Source organism: Macaca fascicularis, chromosome 20, assembly GCF_037993035.2.
Source record: "Macaca fascicularis isolate 582-1 chromosome 20, T2T-MFA8v1.1".
In the NCBI taxonomy this organism is placed as follows: domain Eukaryota; kingdom Metazoa; phylum Chordata; class Mammalia; order Primates; family Cercopithecidae; genus Macaca; species Macaca fascicularis.
The window spans coordinates 52,579,288-52,594,847 of NC_088394.1; the positions used below are offsets into that span (position 1 = coordinate 52,579,288).

Sequence of the window (15,560 nt, forward strand, 5' to 3'; positions counted from 1 at the left end):
AGATGGAGTCTTGCTCTGTTGCCCAGGCTGGAGTACAGCGGCACAATCTTAGCTCACTGCAACCTCTGCCTCCCGGGTCTCAGCAATTCTCCTGCCTCAGCCTCCCGAGTAGCTGGGATTACAGGGGTGCACCACTACGCCCAACTAATTTTTGTATTTTTAGTAGAGACGGGTTTCAGTTGGCCAGGTTGGTCTCGACCTCCTGACCTCAGTTGATCTGCCCATCTTGGCCTCCCAAAGTACTGGGATTGCAGGCGTTGAGCCACCATGCACGGACAGAGACTCGTTTTAAAAATATCCTTACTGCCGGGCGCAGTGGCTCACGCCTGTAACATCAGCACTGGGGGAGGCCGAGGTGGGCAGATCACAAGGTCAGGAGATCGAGACCATCCTGGCTAACACGGTGAAACCCCGTCTCTACTAAAAATACAAAAAATCAGCCAGGCGTGGTGGTGGGCACCTGTAGTCCCAGCTACTCGGGAGGCTGAGGCAGGAGAATGGTGTGAATCTGGGAGGCAAAGCTTGCAGTGAGCTGAGATCACGCCACTGCACTCCAGCCTGGGTGACAGAGCAAGACTCCATCTCAAAAAAAAAAAGGATATATATATCCTTGCTAAGACCCAGAGTCAGCTCCATGTTCACAACAGGGTCCCAGATGTAATGATAAAGTCCTGTTTCTAGAGATGCAGGCTTTAACCCTAGCTGAAATGTTTTAATTGCTTTTAAGAGAATATATCCATAGCATTGAGTGATAAAATACTAATTATTTTTAAGGTCTCGAGACAGAAGATCAGGTCAGAACTTTTTAGATTTGTTTATAGGGCTGAACACAAAGTATCTATCCAATTACACAGGACAAAGGATCTCCTTTATTTTATTTTATTTATTTATTTATTGGCCATTTTCGACAACAGCCCTAGAATCAAGCATTCCTGCATTCCACTCCAGGTCACACCCTATCTAAGGGCTGCCCTAGGGACCTCTCCCTGATCTCCCTGTTTCTACTCTGATACCTACCTTCCTGCATCCCATCACAGAACATCTGTTCTCCACATACCAGCCAGTTAGCCTTTATCTAAAACATAAAGCAAATTCCATCACCCACTTTATCAAAACCCTCAGGGACTTCCCAACTTACTCAGTATAAAAACCAAGGTCTTTGCCATGGCCTTTAGGTTCCTATATGATCTGGCTTGTGGTTACCTCATGGCAACCCTCATTGCCTTCCAGCCCCAGTGGCTTCCTTGTGCTCCTGAAACACATCACGCGTATCTCCAGCTCGAGGCCCTTGCACCTGCAGATCCCTTTGCCTGCAAGGCTCTTATCCCACAAATCTGCAGAGCTTGTTTCCTCAGTTCCTTCAAACCTCTTATCAAATGTTATTAGAGGCCATCTGACCACCTATCTAAAACAAAAACAGTAAGCTCCCATCATACTGAATCCCTTATTGTTTTTCTCCTACGAAAACACTTGCATATTCGGTTAACTGCCTGGTTCCCCCTCTCAAATGTAAGCTTCGAGGGGGCAAAACTTGTCTGTCACATTCTCCAATGCACCTGTAGGGCTAAGAACACTGCTCAGCACATAGTAAGCCGTCAAATTAGGGGCTGAGTTAAGATCAATGGGATATTTTCAGTCCATTTATGTATCTGCTATGCACCTACAGCACAACCAACATGAAGTTCTTTTTGGCATTTGTCAGTGCTTTTTTTTTTTTTTTTTGAGACCGAGTCTCACTCTGTCGCCCAGGCTGGAGTGCAATGGCGCGATCTCGGCTCACTGCAACCTCCACCTCCCAGGTTCAAGTGATTCTCCTGCCTCAACCTCCCAAGTAGCTGGAATTATAGGCATCCACCACACCTGGCTAATTTTTATATTTTTAGTAGAGACAGGGTTTCACCATGCTGGCCAGGCTGGTCTCGAACTGCTGACCTCAGGTGATCTGCCCGCCTCAGCCTCCCAAAGTGCTGGGATTACAGGCATGAGCCGCTGCACCCAGCCTGTCAGTGGCTTCTAACTGTAACAATAACTAACATCATGACGTGCCAGATCCCGTATTAATAGCTTAACTCAGTTATACTACTTAATGAAAATGCAGCCTTTCTTTTTACTTCCATATCTCAAGGCATATAACATACAATATACGTGGAAGGGTCCTAAAAACTATAAATTGTTACACAAATGCTAACTTATTAAATCCACACTGGGTCAGACAACATGCACTCTGACTACATTCCACACTTTCTAGTTGAGTGGCCCCAAGCACTGTGTTGAACCTCTCTCAACTGCAATTTCTAGTCAATAAAGTGAGAATCATAAAAAGAAAATAACAGGTAACAATTAGTGACCATTTCCTGTATATCAAGCGCTTTATATTTGCTTCCTGTATTGTCAAATGTATTAACTTTAAAGCTCATGACTCCACATATTAGGTACTATTATTAAGTGCCTTGCCCAAGGTCATGAAATTAGTAGATACTGGAGCCAAGAAACACTATACCTATGCCATGCTGCCACCCTTGGCCTGGTAGCAATGATGCTGAGATGACTCATGTAATAAAGTTCTGTGCCTGTTATTAGCCTTGTCACTACATTCCATGTATTTTGGGCATGCCGCCGTCAAATACACAGGGCTCTGATTTGCCTTGTCTGCTAACTTTCGGACTATAAGCTTTCTGAAAGTAGGGACTCCTTTCACATCCGAGTCTCCAAAATCTATACGGAAGGTGTTCGGTAGAAGTCTGGTGAATGTTAAATGATCATGTCTCTTTTATCTCTTTGACTCTCACATCTTGCCCAGTAATCACACAAAGTAAGCACCTAATACTTAGTGAATAAATTATGGAGAAAGAACTGAATGTACATGGGCAAGGATCAAAGTGCAATTTGAGTAAGTTTTGTATTGCATTCTTTTGTCGTTGTTGTTCGGTAAAGGAGCAGTGTGAGAGGCTGGGTGCAGTGGTTCACGCCTGCAATCCTACCACTTTGGGAGGCCGAGGCAGGTAGATCACTTGAGGTCAGGAGTTCCAGACCAGCCTGGCCAACATGGTGAAATCCTGTCTCTACTAAAAATACAAAAAATAGCCGGGCGTGGTGGTGGGCGCCTGTAATCTCAGATAGTCGGGAGGCCGAGGCAGGAGAATTACATAAACCCAGGAGACGGAGGCTGCAGTGATCCGAGATCGTGCCACTGCACTCCAGCCTGGGCGACAGAGCAAGACTCGTCTCAAAATAAAAAAAAAGAAGAAGAAAAAGAAGAAGCAGCAGTGTGAGAGAGTGGGAGGAATTCCGAGTTCCAAGTGACAAGCAGAGGCCCTTGGCTTGAATCTGGGGTCGGTTATTACTGGAACCCGAACCAAGCCCCTTCCCTCCGGAGACGTCTATTTTCTAAGCTCCTTATGTCCAGGGACCCCGACCTCGCCTGACGACAAGAAAACGTCAACTTCTCAGAAAAGTTCTTCCTCTAAGACCCCACTGTCCTCTGTAGGATGGAGCTACGAGGCGCTAGCCGACCGGTTGCCGGGCAACACGGGCTGGGGGCGGGGTCGGAGGGGGGCGGAGTCCCGGGGCGCGGCCGGCGGAGGTTCCGGGGTTCACCGGGGCCCGGGCTCCCTGCGGGTGGGAGCGGTTACCTTGCCCGCTTGGGTGGCGGCCGCGAGGCACGGGTGAGTCCCGTCGTAGCGCCCTATGGCCACCATGCGGGGGCTGATTTTGTGGCGCAGTTTCAGGGTGAACACAGGCAGCAGCATGATGGCGGCGGCTTAGGGGAGGAGGGCTGGAGGCTCAAGGCCAGCGCAGCGCAGCCGGCTTCACGCGGCCAGGTGAGGAGTGCAGAGACACTACCTGCCGGGCCCCAGCCGCCTCACGCCTGACGCGAGACAGCGCCGGACGAATCCGTCCACGTACCGCCTGCTGCTCCTGCGGCTGCGCAGACCCGTCCGCTCCTTCTGCGGCTGCGCGGTAGAGCCGCGGCGCCTTGTGCGGCTGTGTGGTGGAACCCCTGCTGGGCTGCGGCTGCCGTTGATTCCCACTGCGGTGATTTACCTCTGTGAGTTGAACTCCACTGATGAGCCTACAGGTTCAGCCCCGAGGCTTCCCCTTCTAGCACCACAACCAAACTGCACCCTGCAAACTTCACACAATGCTACGCAACTCCAGAGAGTCATTAATTCAAGATTTATTTCTTGAGTGTCGGCTCTGTCCCTTGCTTTAGCCGTTGTGTGGAGGAAAACCATACCAATCCTTAGACTCACGTTCGGTTTAGGGCTCCCGGTAAGGCTCCCTATATATTTTTAAGTGCAAACCTGCAAAATTGAAAAGTGACCAACAAAATTTCCTTGAGGGCCTATTGTGTGTCAAACACTGTTCTAGGTAATAAATAGCAAACAAAAGACAAACCTCCGCTTTCCTGGAACTGACATACTAGTCAGGGGAGATAAACACTAAACAAGAAATGCATGTAATTTGGTAGTGAGTACCAGAGAGGAAATTCAGGGAAGGAAAAGGGGAGAGAGGGTTGGAGGGAATGCAATGTTAAGTAGGGTGGTAGGAAAGAGACCTCTCTGAGAAAGTGACATTCAGGCAAGGACTATTAGGAAGTGAGGAAGCCAGCCTCGAGGGAGGGTGTTCCTGCAGAGGAACTTCAGGTGAGGCACCGGGGCTCACTCTGCTGCCTTCTGGCAATGGACAATCTGGGGTGAATGATGAGATGAGCAAGGACCGCTAGAGGAGGCTTGGAGTAGCCAGCAAGGAAGTACAATCAGGAGAGTATAGTGTCCTGGAAGCTCGAAGAGAGGGTGGCCAGGAGGAGGAAAACAACTGTGTCCGATGCTGCAGGCAGGGCTTGAAAGATGAGGTCTGGGCCGAGGGCGGTGGTTCACGCCTGTAATCCTAGCACTTTGGGAGGCCAAGGCGAGTGGATCACTTGAGGTCAGGAGTTCAAGACCAGCCTGCCAACATGGTGCAACCCCAACTCTACTAAAAACACAAAAATTTGCTGGGTGTGGTCGTGGACACCTGTAGTCTCAGCTACTTCGGAGGCTGAGGCAGGAGAATCGCTTGAACCGGGGAGGCGGAGGTTGCAGTGAGCCAAGATCATGCCACTGCACTCCAGCCTGGGTGACAGAGCGAGACTCCATCTCAAAGAAAAAAAAGACGAGTTCTGGAATAGTCTTGATACTTGCATTTTGTAATTACAGTTATATGAATGAGCATTTTTTTTCAAGCCTATTGGTGTGTCTGTGACTATTTGTAACCTCTTTTGCAGATAATATCAAAATACTAATGTTAAAAGACTAAGATTCGTAATCTTTTTAAAATTGATTTTTATTTTATTTTATTTAGAGACAACATCTCATGTCACTCAGGCTGGAGTGCAGTGGTGCTATCACAGCTCACTGTAACCTCGAACTCCTGGCCTCAAGTGATCCTCCAGTTTCAGCCACCCAAAGTGCTAGAATTATAGGTGTAAGCCACTACTCCCAGCCTAAATTTAAAGATCTTGATGGAATGTAAGACCTGAGCCAGTGGCCCTCCAGTCCCCCTCTGATGGACCATGCTTCTGAGACCCAGCCTCTTTCTACCTCATCTCCACCCCTACCCTTCTGTCACCTGTCTACACCCTAAGTCCTATAGCAGCTCCCTGACCAGCCCTGCCATGGAAATTACCCTGGGTCATTGGAACTTACTTTGTTTTGTGATGTCCCTTCTCTTTAGTCCCCAGATTCTACCTACACAAAATCATCATTTCACTGAATCCACTCAGCTGTATTACTAGCTGATCACAACTTGATCAGCTACCTCTCCCAGGAATAGCTTGAAAGGAATGACTCTCTAATGGACATCATTTCAGATCCTTTATTTTTTCCTGATAAACATTTATGGAGGGTATCCATGTTCTGGATGGTGTTCAAGGACCTAGGGATACAGCAGTGAACAAGAAAGATATAATTCATACCCTTATGGAGTTTACATGCTCTAGGGGATAGGAAGCAACAGACACTAAACATGAAAATAAGTAAGATCATTTCATCTGGCGAGAAGGCTGATGTGCTAGGGCTCAAGAAGGTCTCTTAGAGGAAGTAACATTTGAACCAAGAACTTTGTGACAAGTAAGTGGCAGCCATTCAAAAATGTGAGGGACGGGCAGTCTAGACAGAGGGAACAGTAAGGGCACAGGACCAGTTTGGACATGTTTGAAAACCAGAAAGAAAATAATGTGGCTGGAGCTTAATGTATGAGAAGGGGCCAGGTCACCTAGTGCTTCTGAGCCAGACCAAGAAGCTTGGGTTTTACTCCAGCAGGCAGACAAGTCCTGGACTTCTATGTAAGGCTGGTCTTGGCCTCTGTTCACCTGGCCACGCCTTACTTACTGTATGGACTGCCTTGGTGGCCTCTAACTTTGTGATTTCTCTTCCTAATAGGACATTACAGTCATCAGCATCAACATCATTAACATTTACTGAGCATATTTTGTTGTTGCTGTTGTTGAGACGGAGTCTCGCTCTGTCACCCAGGCTGGAGTGCAGTGGCGCGATCTCAGCTCACTACAAGCTCCACCTCCCGGGTTCACACCATTCTCCTGCCTCAGCCTCCAGAGCAGCTGGGACTACAGGCGCCTGCCACCTCGCCCGGCTAATTTTTTGTATTTTTAGTAGAGACGGGATTTCACCGCATTAGCCAGGATGGTCTCGATCTCCTGACCTCGTGATCCACCCGCCTCGGCCTCCCAAAGAGCTGGGATTACAGGGGTGAGCCTCCGCGCCCGGCCTTACTGAGCATTTTTTAGGTGCCATTCTAAGAACTTTATATGTATCATCTCACTTAATCATACAATAATTCTACAACCCTACATAGGGTTATTGTATGATTATATATATAATGTATAATAATATATGATTATACAATAATCCTACAATCCTACATAGGATTGTAAAATGGGATAACCATACAATAATCCTACAATCCTACGTACACCTGACAAAACTTTACCATTGTTACTTCCTCTATAACTCTTCATTGGCTCCCTATTTTCAATCAAAAAGAGTCCAAGCACTTCAGCAGATTACACAAAGATTTCCAAATTCTGACCACTGTTGCCCGCCTCATCTTTTGCTTCTTCTTTCTTCAGACTTGATCCTTCTCAGATGCCATGTCTAGCCTCTCTGCTCAAATTGTGCCCTCTACCCAGAATGTCCTTCCCCTCCCTTCATAACTTCCCCCCGTCCTTGAAGACTCAGGTTGGACATCACCACTCCAGCAAATCATGTTTGACAGCCTCCCTCACTGCTATTTCCACCCTTAGGAGGCAGCCACACTTACCCTGCGCTTCCATCAGATCATGTATCATAATGAGGGTACTTGAGTTTAGGATATCCCTAGAGAGATAGGGAATACCCCATCCTCCCTGCCAAGCACTGATCAGGGCAGGGGACTTACAGGTTTTCCTCTGAGGAGAAAGGCCCAGGGCTGACCCTCTTCTGCCAAATGTCCAATAATCTTCTCTGCCTCCCAAGACTCACCAGGAATCATTGGTTCTTCCGAGGAGACCCGTGTCATCCTCACATCAGTGAGAGCTGGGACTCCCGAGGATCTAGTCCTTGAAGGTGGGACAGGAGTTGAGAGCTGGTGGGCTCTAGGGAGACAGCACTACATAGCAGGTAAGCCTTTGACCCTCAACCATATCACACCCGGGTTCAGATGCCTCCTCCATCAGCCACTAGCTGAGATTTAGGCCCACTATTTAATCCCAGTTCTCATATTTATTGAGCATCTTCTCTGTGCCAGGACTACACATACTCTTTTTTTTTTTTTTTTTTTTTTTTTGAGACAACGTCTCACTCTGTCATCCAAGCTGGAGCACAGTGGTGTGATCATAGCTCACTGTAACCGGAAACTCCTGGCTCAAGTGATCCTCCTCCTGCAGCCTCCCAAAGTGCTGCAATTAGAGGCATGAGCCACAATGCCCAGCCACATACTAACTCATTTAATCACCACCACCCTTGGAGGGAGACACTGTCATCATCCCTGTTTTACTAGAGGGGAAACCAAGTCATGGGAGACTCCATGATGTAAGCCTGAGGTCACACAGCTAATAAGCAGCAGAACCAGGATAGCTGACCAGGTGGTCAAACCACAGAGCCTGACCTCCTCACCACTGCACTTTCCTGCCTCCTGCAGTGAACCTCCCTGAGCACCAGCGTCCTCATCTAGAAAAGAGAAATATTAGCAGTCCTCATTCTTAAAGCAAAGCCTGGCCTTCAGTAAGGGCTCCCAGAAATGGTTATTATTATTACCTCTAGGTGAAAGCACTGCCTTTGACTAGTTAGGGTCACTGTTCTAACAAATTTGATCTTTTTTCTTTTGCTAGTAGGTAGCATTGCTCCCAGTTTCCTTTTGGCCCTGGGATTGGAAAACCAAACTAGTAGCCAAGTTTTAGTGGGAATTGGTCAGGACCAAAATTGAAGATCCTAATTTCCAAGGGCGGGGGAGCCTGATGGGAGGGTGCCTTAGGCCACACCTGCCACCTGCCACTCCGTCTTCTTGTCCTCACATTGAGTTTGCAATGCACCCCCACTAGAGGGTGTGCAGGTGTAAAAAACAGAGATTCAGGCACCTCAAGACTGGATTAAAGGCCTGGAGGGAGGCAGCATGGAGGGCTCCCCAGCACAGGAGATTCCAGCAGCTGCAGGGCCCACCTTGAGGAGCAGACTTGGGCAGGGAGGCCACCTGGAGAAGGACTTCTGCCTTTTTCTTTATGCACTGTATATGTTTTTGTTTGTTTGTTTGTTTCATTTTGTTTCTGAGATGGAGTATCACTCTGTCACCCAGGCTGGAGTGCAGTGCAGTGGCACGATCTTGGCTCACTGCAACCTCCGCCCCCTGGGTTCAAGCAATTCTCCTGCCTCAGCCTCCCGAGTACCTGGGATTACAGGTGCCTGCCACCATGTCTGGCTAATTTTTGTATTTTTGGTAGAGACAGGGTTTGACCATCTTGGCCAGGTTGGTCTTGAATTCCTGACCTCATGATCCACCTGCCTCGGCCTCCCAAAGTGCTGAGATTACAGGCATGAGCCACTGAGCCCGGCCTATGCACTGTGTATGTTTATGCTGTTTTTCAGCATGTTTGTTTTACTTTTGTAATTTAAAACAAAACAAAACCTTTAAAATAAAGTAGTGTAAGGGCAGGGTTGTCTGTGGATTTCAGGAATCCAAATCCAGGGCCTCCCCCACCCTTCTTGATCCAGAACCTGCCTATAAAGGACCACAGTCTTCAGTTTCCCCAAACTCTTTAAGGCAACTGGCAATTAGGACCACTCCTCAATTCGCAGAGGGACAGGGTCCGAGAGACCCCCGGGACAGAGCAGGCGGAACAGGGCTGGACTCCGTGAGAACTTTCCACCCAGCTTCCCTTAGGGAGCAGTCCTCCCAGGCTTCCCGTCCTTCGGTCTTTCATCACTTGACTTCCTTTCTGGAATTCCTGGTAACTCTGTGATGTGTCTGCTGTGGGCTGTGGGGGTAAAGCTCTCCATGTTGGTCTCTTCTGTCAGCTCATTTCACACTTGCAAGAAATGAAATTAAGAATCATATGTTCAAAGTCACTTTGCAGTGTGTCATATGAAAAGCAGAAACAGTACCTTCCGGTCAGTAGACAGGAGGAAAAGCTACGACTGCTACTAATAGCTAACATATGTTGAGCACTTCCTACATGCCAGACTGCTAAATTATTTACTTATATGATCATCTCAATCTTCCCAATAATCATGTGAAGGAGGTAATATTATTATCCCCAATTTATGGATCAGAAACGAATTCAAGCCCAAATTCCACCACACCACACACACATATCCCACGGAAGTGGTAGGAAAAGCCACTGAAATCAGTGTTAGTTACCTCCCACCCCCACCCTCAGAGACCCATCAGAACCCTGGATACCTAGTGGTGCCAGAAAAGGGGCAGAGGGTCTTGGACCTCCAGTTTCATGTTTGTCACAAGCAACCTTGAGATATCCAATCACATGATACCCTTGGCCAAGCTCCCAGTGGCCTCTTGTTATGGTGGATTCTCTGACATTTTCATGGGCTCGAAAATCCCTGGAGAGGCCACACGTCCCAGTGTCCAGGATCCCCTATCCCTCAAAGCATTGTGCAGCCCTCCTCTCAGGCCCTTGCTCCACCCCCAGGTGAGGCCAGGGTCCACAGTGTTTCCTAGATGCTTATAGATCAAGCCTGTAAATAATCTTGGAAAGAGTTGCTGAAAATGAGACTAAGAGAGAAGCACTTACATTAAAATGGAATCACTGCACATCTAGAATGTGTCCTGTACAGGGAGGCCAAGGTGGGTTGATCACGAGGTCAGGAGTTCAAGACCAGCCTGGCCGACATGTTGAAAGCCAGTCTTTACTAAAAATACCAAATTAGCTGGGTGTTGTGGCACGTACCTGTAATCCCAGCTACTCGGGAGGCTGAAGTAGGAGAATCGCTGGATCCCAGGAGTTGGAGGTTACAATGAGCCAAGATCATGCCACTGCACTCCAGCCTGGGAGATAAAGCGAGACTCCATCTCAAAAAAAAAAAAAAAAGAATGTGCCCTGTACAGATAAAGGAACTGTTTCTAAAGCTCCCCCACTGTAGAGTTTTTGAAATTGTATTCTGTTATTCTCCATTCACCTCTCCAGATCCATCCTCTCTCTCCTGTCTCCTGGTCTATGCTAAGAAGGCCAACCGTGGCAGATTTCATGGCCCGTTTCCTTGCACCATCAGGTAATCAGATGATGGGAGGGGAGAAAGGTCAAAAAATTGATTCCTCTCCTGCTGCTGGGTGTAATTTTGGCAGTGGTTATATTCCTCTACCTACCACCACTGCTTCTATCGGGTAGTTCCTGAACCTCTACTCCAACTTTCCCTGGGCCCTGTAATGCCACCTCTCTCTCTCCTTCCTTCAGGGTTAGGGACAGTGACAGTTCCCAGTGTGCTAGTCTCTAGGTGCTTCATCATCTCTCCTGGATGTCCCTAATCCTGCCCACACCTCTGTAAATTGTCCCTTCATTAAACTCTGGTTCTGTTGAAAGGTAGCAGGCTCTTCCACACCAAATATACCATTTGGCATGAGGATTATTTTGAGCTGAAAGCAGCTGAGAAGAAGTAGATATAAGAAAAGCTTTCTGTTTGCCTCTATTTGCCTAAAGCAGGACATAGGCATCCCTCCTTCCCTTCCTACTGGGAAGGACAAAGGTCGATTAATGAAGATGTCTTCAGGGCCTTATTAGATCAGAGGAATCTTCCTAACAAATTTTTCTAACCAGTCTTTATCTACCATTAGTTTCTTGTATATTTGCCTTCCTACAATTTGCGATCCCTTGGACTCAAGGTCCTTTTTGTCTTATCACTTCTCTAAAAATGTATTGTCTTTTGTCAGAGATACTATATAAGCTGGAATTCTAAATCACCTCTTTGAGAATTACTCATTCCCTGGCTGTCTCCCATGCACGTGTGATATATACACGTTAATACAATCTTGTTTTTCTCTTGTTAATCTGTCTTTTGTTGCGAATGCTAGCAGGGGTCCCAGCTAAGAACTCAGAAAGGTAAAGGGCAAATTGTTTTTCCTCCCCTAAACTGTAAACACGTTGTACTCCCTCTTTCCTGCTGGAAACTGACTGTTACACAGACTGTGCTTTTGAGTTGGCCTTGGTGAAGAAGGTTCTTTTTGGAGTTAAGCATCAGGGTTTCCTGTAAGGGTCATGTGGCTACAGCTCACCTCTGCCTCTCCCCCAGAATGGCAGCATGGTCCAGCATCTTCTCTCGCTCTCTCCTGGTCCAAATCTCTACCCAGTCACAGTCACCTCCCAGCAGTCTCTCTGCTCCCACTTTGCCTTCACAAATCAGCCAAATATCTTTATTTTAAAAAGAGAGAAAATAACATTTTGCAAGATGTAACCTTTAGAGGAAAATGGGTAAAGAGACTTGAGGTCTCTCTATATTATTTCTTACAGTTGCTTGTGAATCTATAATTATCCCATAATGAGAAGTTCAATTTTTAAAAGTTCAAAGGTAAGAACAGAGGAAGATCAGGGAGCAGTGTGAAAGACACTATGAAGAAAACACAGAAAGAAAAGATGACTATGAAATCACTGTGCTGGGAAAGGGAGAAGAATTGTTGTCACAATTCAAGGTACTTAGGTAGCTAGCTCTCAGCTTTATCAGTATCCAAAAATGGCACTTCAGAATTTAGACATCGGGGAGGAGGTGGGGATGGTGAATGGGTACCAAAAAAATAGAAAGAATGAATAAGACCTACTATTTGATAGCACAGCAGGGTGACTGTAGTCAATAATAACTTAATTGACATTTTGAAATAACTTAGAGTATAATGGGATTGTTTGTAATTCAAAGGAGAAATGCTTGAGAGGATGAGGGGACAGATACCCCTTTCTCCAGGATGTGCTTATTTCACATTGCATGCCAGTATCTCAGCATCTCACATAACCCATAAATATATACATCTAGGCACTCACAAATTTTTTAAAAATTAAAAAATAAAATAGAGAAAAATCAAGTAAAAATATTGTTTTAACTACTAAACAAAACAAAACAAAAAAACAAAATGTCACTATCAAGATGCTTCCTCAACATGAACTTTCAGGAATTGCGGTCACAAAAATACAACAAAGATGGTAGAGTTGAGAGACTGGAGACTGGAGAATGAAGTGCACACTCACCAAGATCCCGGCCTGTCCTGCACTGGTTTCAAAAAGGTCTAGAGCTGTGCTCTCCAATATGGTAGCCTGAGTCATATGGCCATTGAGAACTTGAAATGTGGCTAGTTCACTGAAATAAGCTGTAAGCATAAAATACAAGACAGATCTGCAAGAATTCACATAAAATAAGAATTTCAAATATCTAACTGATATTTTTATATTGATCATATTTTGAAATCATAATATTTTGCATATATTGTGCTAAATAAAGTATATTATTAAGGTTTTTATAAATGAGAAAAGTCCTGGTGTGAAAATATTTTCAACACTTACTGAATAAACCAAAGAAACTCTCACAAGTGTTTTGTTCCCTTTTGGATCACTTCCAGCAAAATACAAATATACTGTTATTTCCCCTATTTAAAAAAAAAAAAAAGCTTCCTCTGCCAAGCACGGTGGCCCATGCCTGTAATCCCAGCACTTTGGGAGGCTGAGCAGGCGGATTGCTTGAGCTCAGGAGTTCATGACCAGCCTGGTAACATGGCAAGAGTCTGACTCTACCAAAAATACAAAAATTAGCTGGGTGTGGTGGCACATGCCTGTGGTCTCAGCTACTCAGGAGGCTGAGGCAGGAGGATTGCTCAAACTTGGGAGGCATAGGTTACAGTGAGCTGAGATCGTACCACTGCACTCCAGCCTGGGTGACAGAGTGAGACCCCCTCTCAAAAAAAAAAAGAAGCTTTCTCTATGAATAAATAACTCCAAATAGTATATGTGTACTTCCTCCACTCCGGAGGTGAAGTTTAACTCTCCTCCCATTTATAGATGGGCTGGACTTCATGACCTGATTCCAAAAAGTAGATTATGGAAAGGGAAAAATAGTGACTTCATAGGAGGGTACCTGGCAGACACCATTTTAACCAAGTGACCAAGGTTAACATCACCAGCGATAGAATTTGGTGTCAAATACTCCCTGATATGTTGGGATGAGAAGGGCATGTCATCTCTGTGGTTTTCTTCCCCAAATCTATAAACTCTAATCATAAGAAAACATCAGCTAAACCCAAATCGAAGGACATTTTACAAAACACCTCACCAGTTTGCCCCAAAACTGCCACGTTCGTGAAAAATGAAGAAAGTCTGAGAAACTCACTGATCAGAAGAGAATAAGGAGACATGATTACTAAATACAATCCTGGGTGCACTCCTGGAATGGATCCTGGAGCAGAAAAAGGACATTAATGAGAAAATTGGTGAAATCTGATTAGAGCTGATAGTTTGGTTCGTGATACTGTAGCAATGTTAATTTCTCGGTTTTGACAAACATACATGGTTATGCAAGATGGTAACTCCAGGAAGTTGGGCAAAGGATCTGCAGGATCTCTTGCCTAAGGCTGGAGATTGGGGTAGTAATAGGAGAATCAATTGTAAAGAGAACTTTTTGGGGTGATAAGAAGGCTCTATCTGTATTTTGATTGTGGTGGTGGTTACATAGTTGGATATATTTGTCAAAACTCACCAAACTGTACATTTAAAGTGACTGTATTTTGTTATTTGTAAATTATGCCTCAAGAAAAGTGATTTAAAATATTTTTAAATTAAAAATGGCCAAGCGTGATGGCTTACACCTGTAATCCCAGCACTTTAGGAGGCCAAGGTGGGTGGATTGCTTGAACCCAGGAGTTCGAGACCAGTCTGGAAAACAAGGTAAAACCCTATCTCTACAAAAAATACAAAACAATTAGCTGGGTGGGGTGGTGCTCACCTGTAGCCCCAGCTACTTGTGAGGCTGAAGTGGGAGGATGGCTTGGGCCCAGGGGGTCAAGGCTGCAGTGAGCCGTGATCACAACATTGCACTCCATCCTGGGCAACAGAGTGAGACTGTCTCAAGAAAATAAGTTAATTTTTAAAAATAAAATCATGTCAGTCCCATATATAAAATTATCCAGTGGCTTCCCATTACACATGGAATAAAATCCAAACTCCTGACCTGGCCTACAGAGTTCTGGTGTCTGGAAATCGTTCCAACATATCAAATTTGGTCTCACCTCCTGGCCTTGGCACTTACAGTTCCCTCCACCTGGAATCCACCTGAAATGTTCTGCCCCAAATCTTTTCAAGTCTAGCTGTGAAGGGGTGGGGTCTGAGCCTTCTGCACCAATCTCAACGTGAAACTAAGCACCTCCTACTCCAGGTTCCAGATCTCCTCAAGCTCCAGCCTAGGCTTCTCGGCTCATCTGAGAATCAAGACTCAGGCATCCACCCCTGACTTCTGCCCGTCCCCAGTGGAACTCAGATGGGTCTGCAGGCCCTCCTAACTTTGGTCGAACTCAGAAGTCTCACTAAGCATCCCTCCCAGCTCTACATCCTAGCTTAACATCAGCCTATCCCTCTTCACACACTTCCCTGGCCTGGCTTCCCCGGCAAGAAACATTCTAGCCTAATGTCATCCAAGCACCTTCAACAGTTCCTGGCACTAGCGGGTGCTCTTTAAATATTTGGTGAATGAATGATTGCCTATTTCAATAAATCAGTATTCACATCTGAAATAACTCATTTGGCAGGACCTACTATACCACCTTACAATTCTCTCCACCTGGAATGCTCTGCCCCTAGATTGTTTCAAACCTGGCTCTTACAATCAGATCTCAGCTCAACACTCCCTTCCTCAGAGAGGACTGCCCTGCACCCCTAGTCTCTCACATCACCCTGCTCTATCTATCCCAGCCTGTAGGATTCACCTACATAACTTCTCCCCATTGAAAAGTACAGAATAGATTATATGGTTTTGCACTAATAAGCATTGAGAAGTGATGTTTCTTTTTCTTGTTTTGCACCATTTACCACCTCTATATCATGCAGA

General features: G+C 46.0%; 1 protein-coding gene and 1 long non-coding RNA gene across 4 annotated transcripts in view; both read right to left on the reverse strand.

Annotated features, from left to right (window-relative positions):
- The window catches only part of BBS2 (Bardet-Biedl syndrome 2), a 33,162-nt gene extending 29,292 nt beyond the window's left edge, over window positions 1-3,870 (reverse strand). For all 3 annotated transcript variants that reach the window (XR_012428847.1, XM_045382942.2, XM_005591969.4), the window contains exon 1: window positions 3,633-3,870. Coding sequence is in view for 2 of the 3 variants with exons in the window: in XM_045382942.2 (XP_045238877.2) it covers window positions 3,633-3,749 (117 nt within the window). In the remaining variant the exon portion in view is untranslated. The remainder of the gene's footprint in view (window positions 1-3,632) is intronic.
- Window positions 3,871-8,963: 5,093 nt separating this feature from the next.
- LOC101926672 (uncharacterized) lies at window positions 8,964-15,308 on the reverse strand. The gene is made up of 5 exons (XR_010583874.2): window positions 14,463-15,308; window positions 13,851-13,916; window positions 12,719-12,837; window positions 11,758-11,893; window positions 8,964-9,559 (listed from the first exon to the last, which is right to left on the reverse strand). It is a non-coding gene; the product is annotated as an uncharacterized lncRNA (long non-coding RNA).
- Window positions 15,309-15,560: the final 252 nt, after the last annotated feature.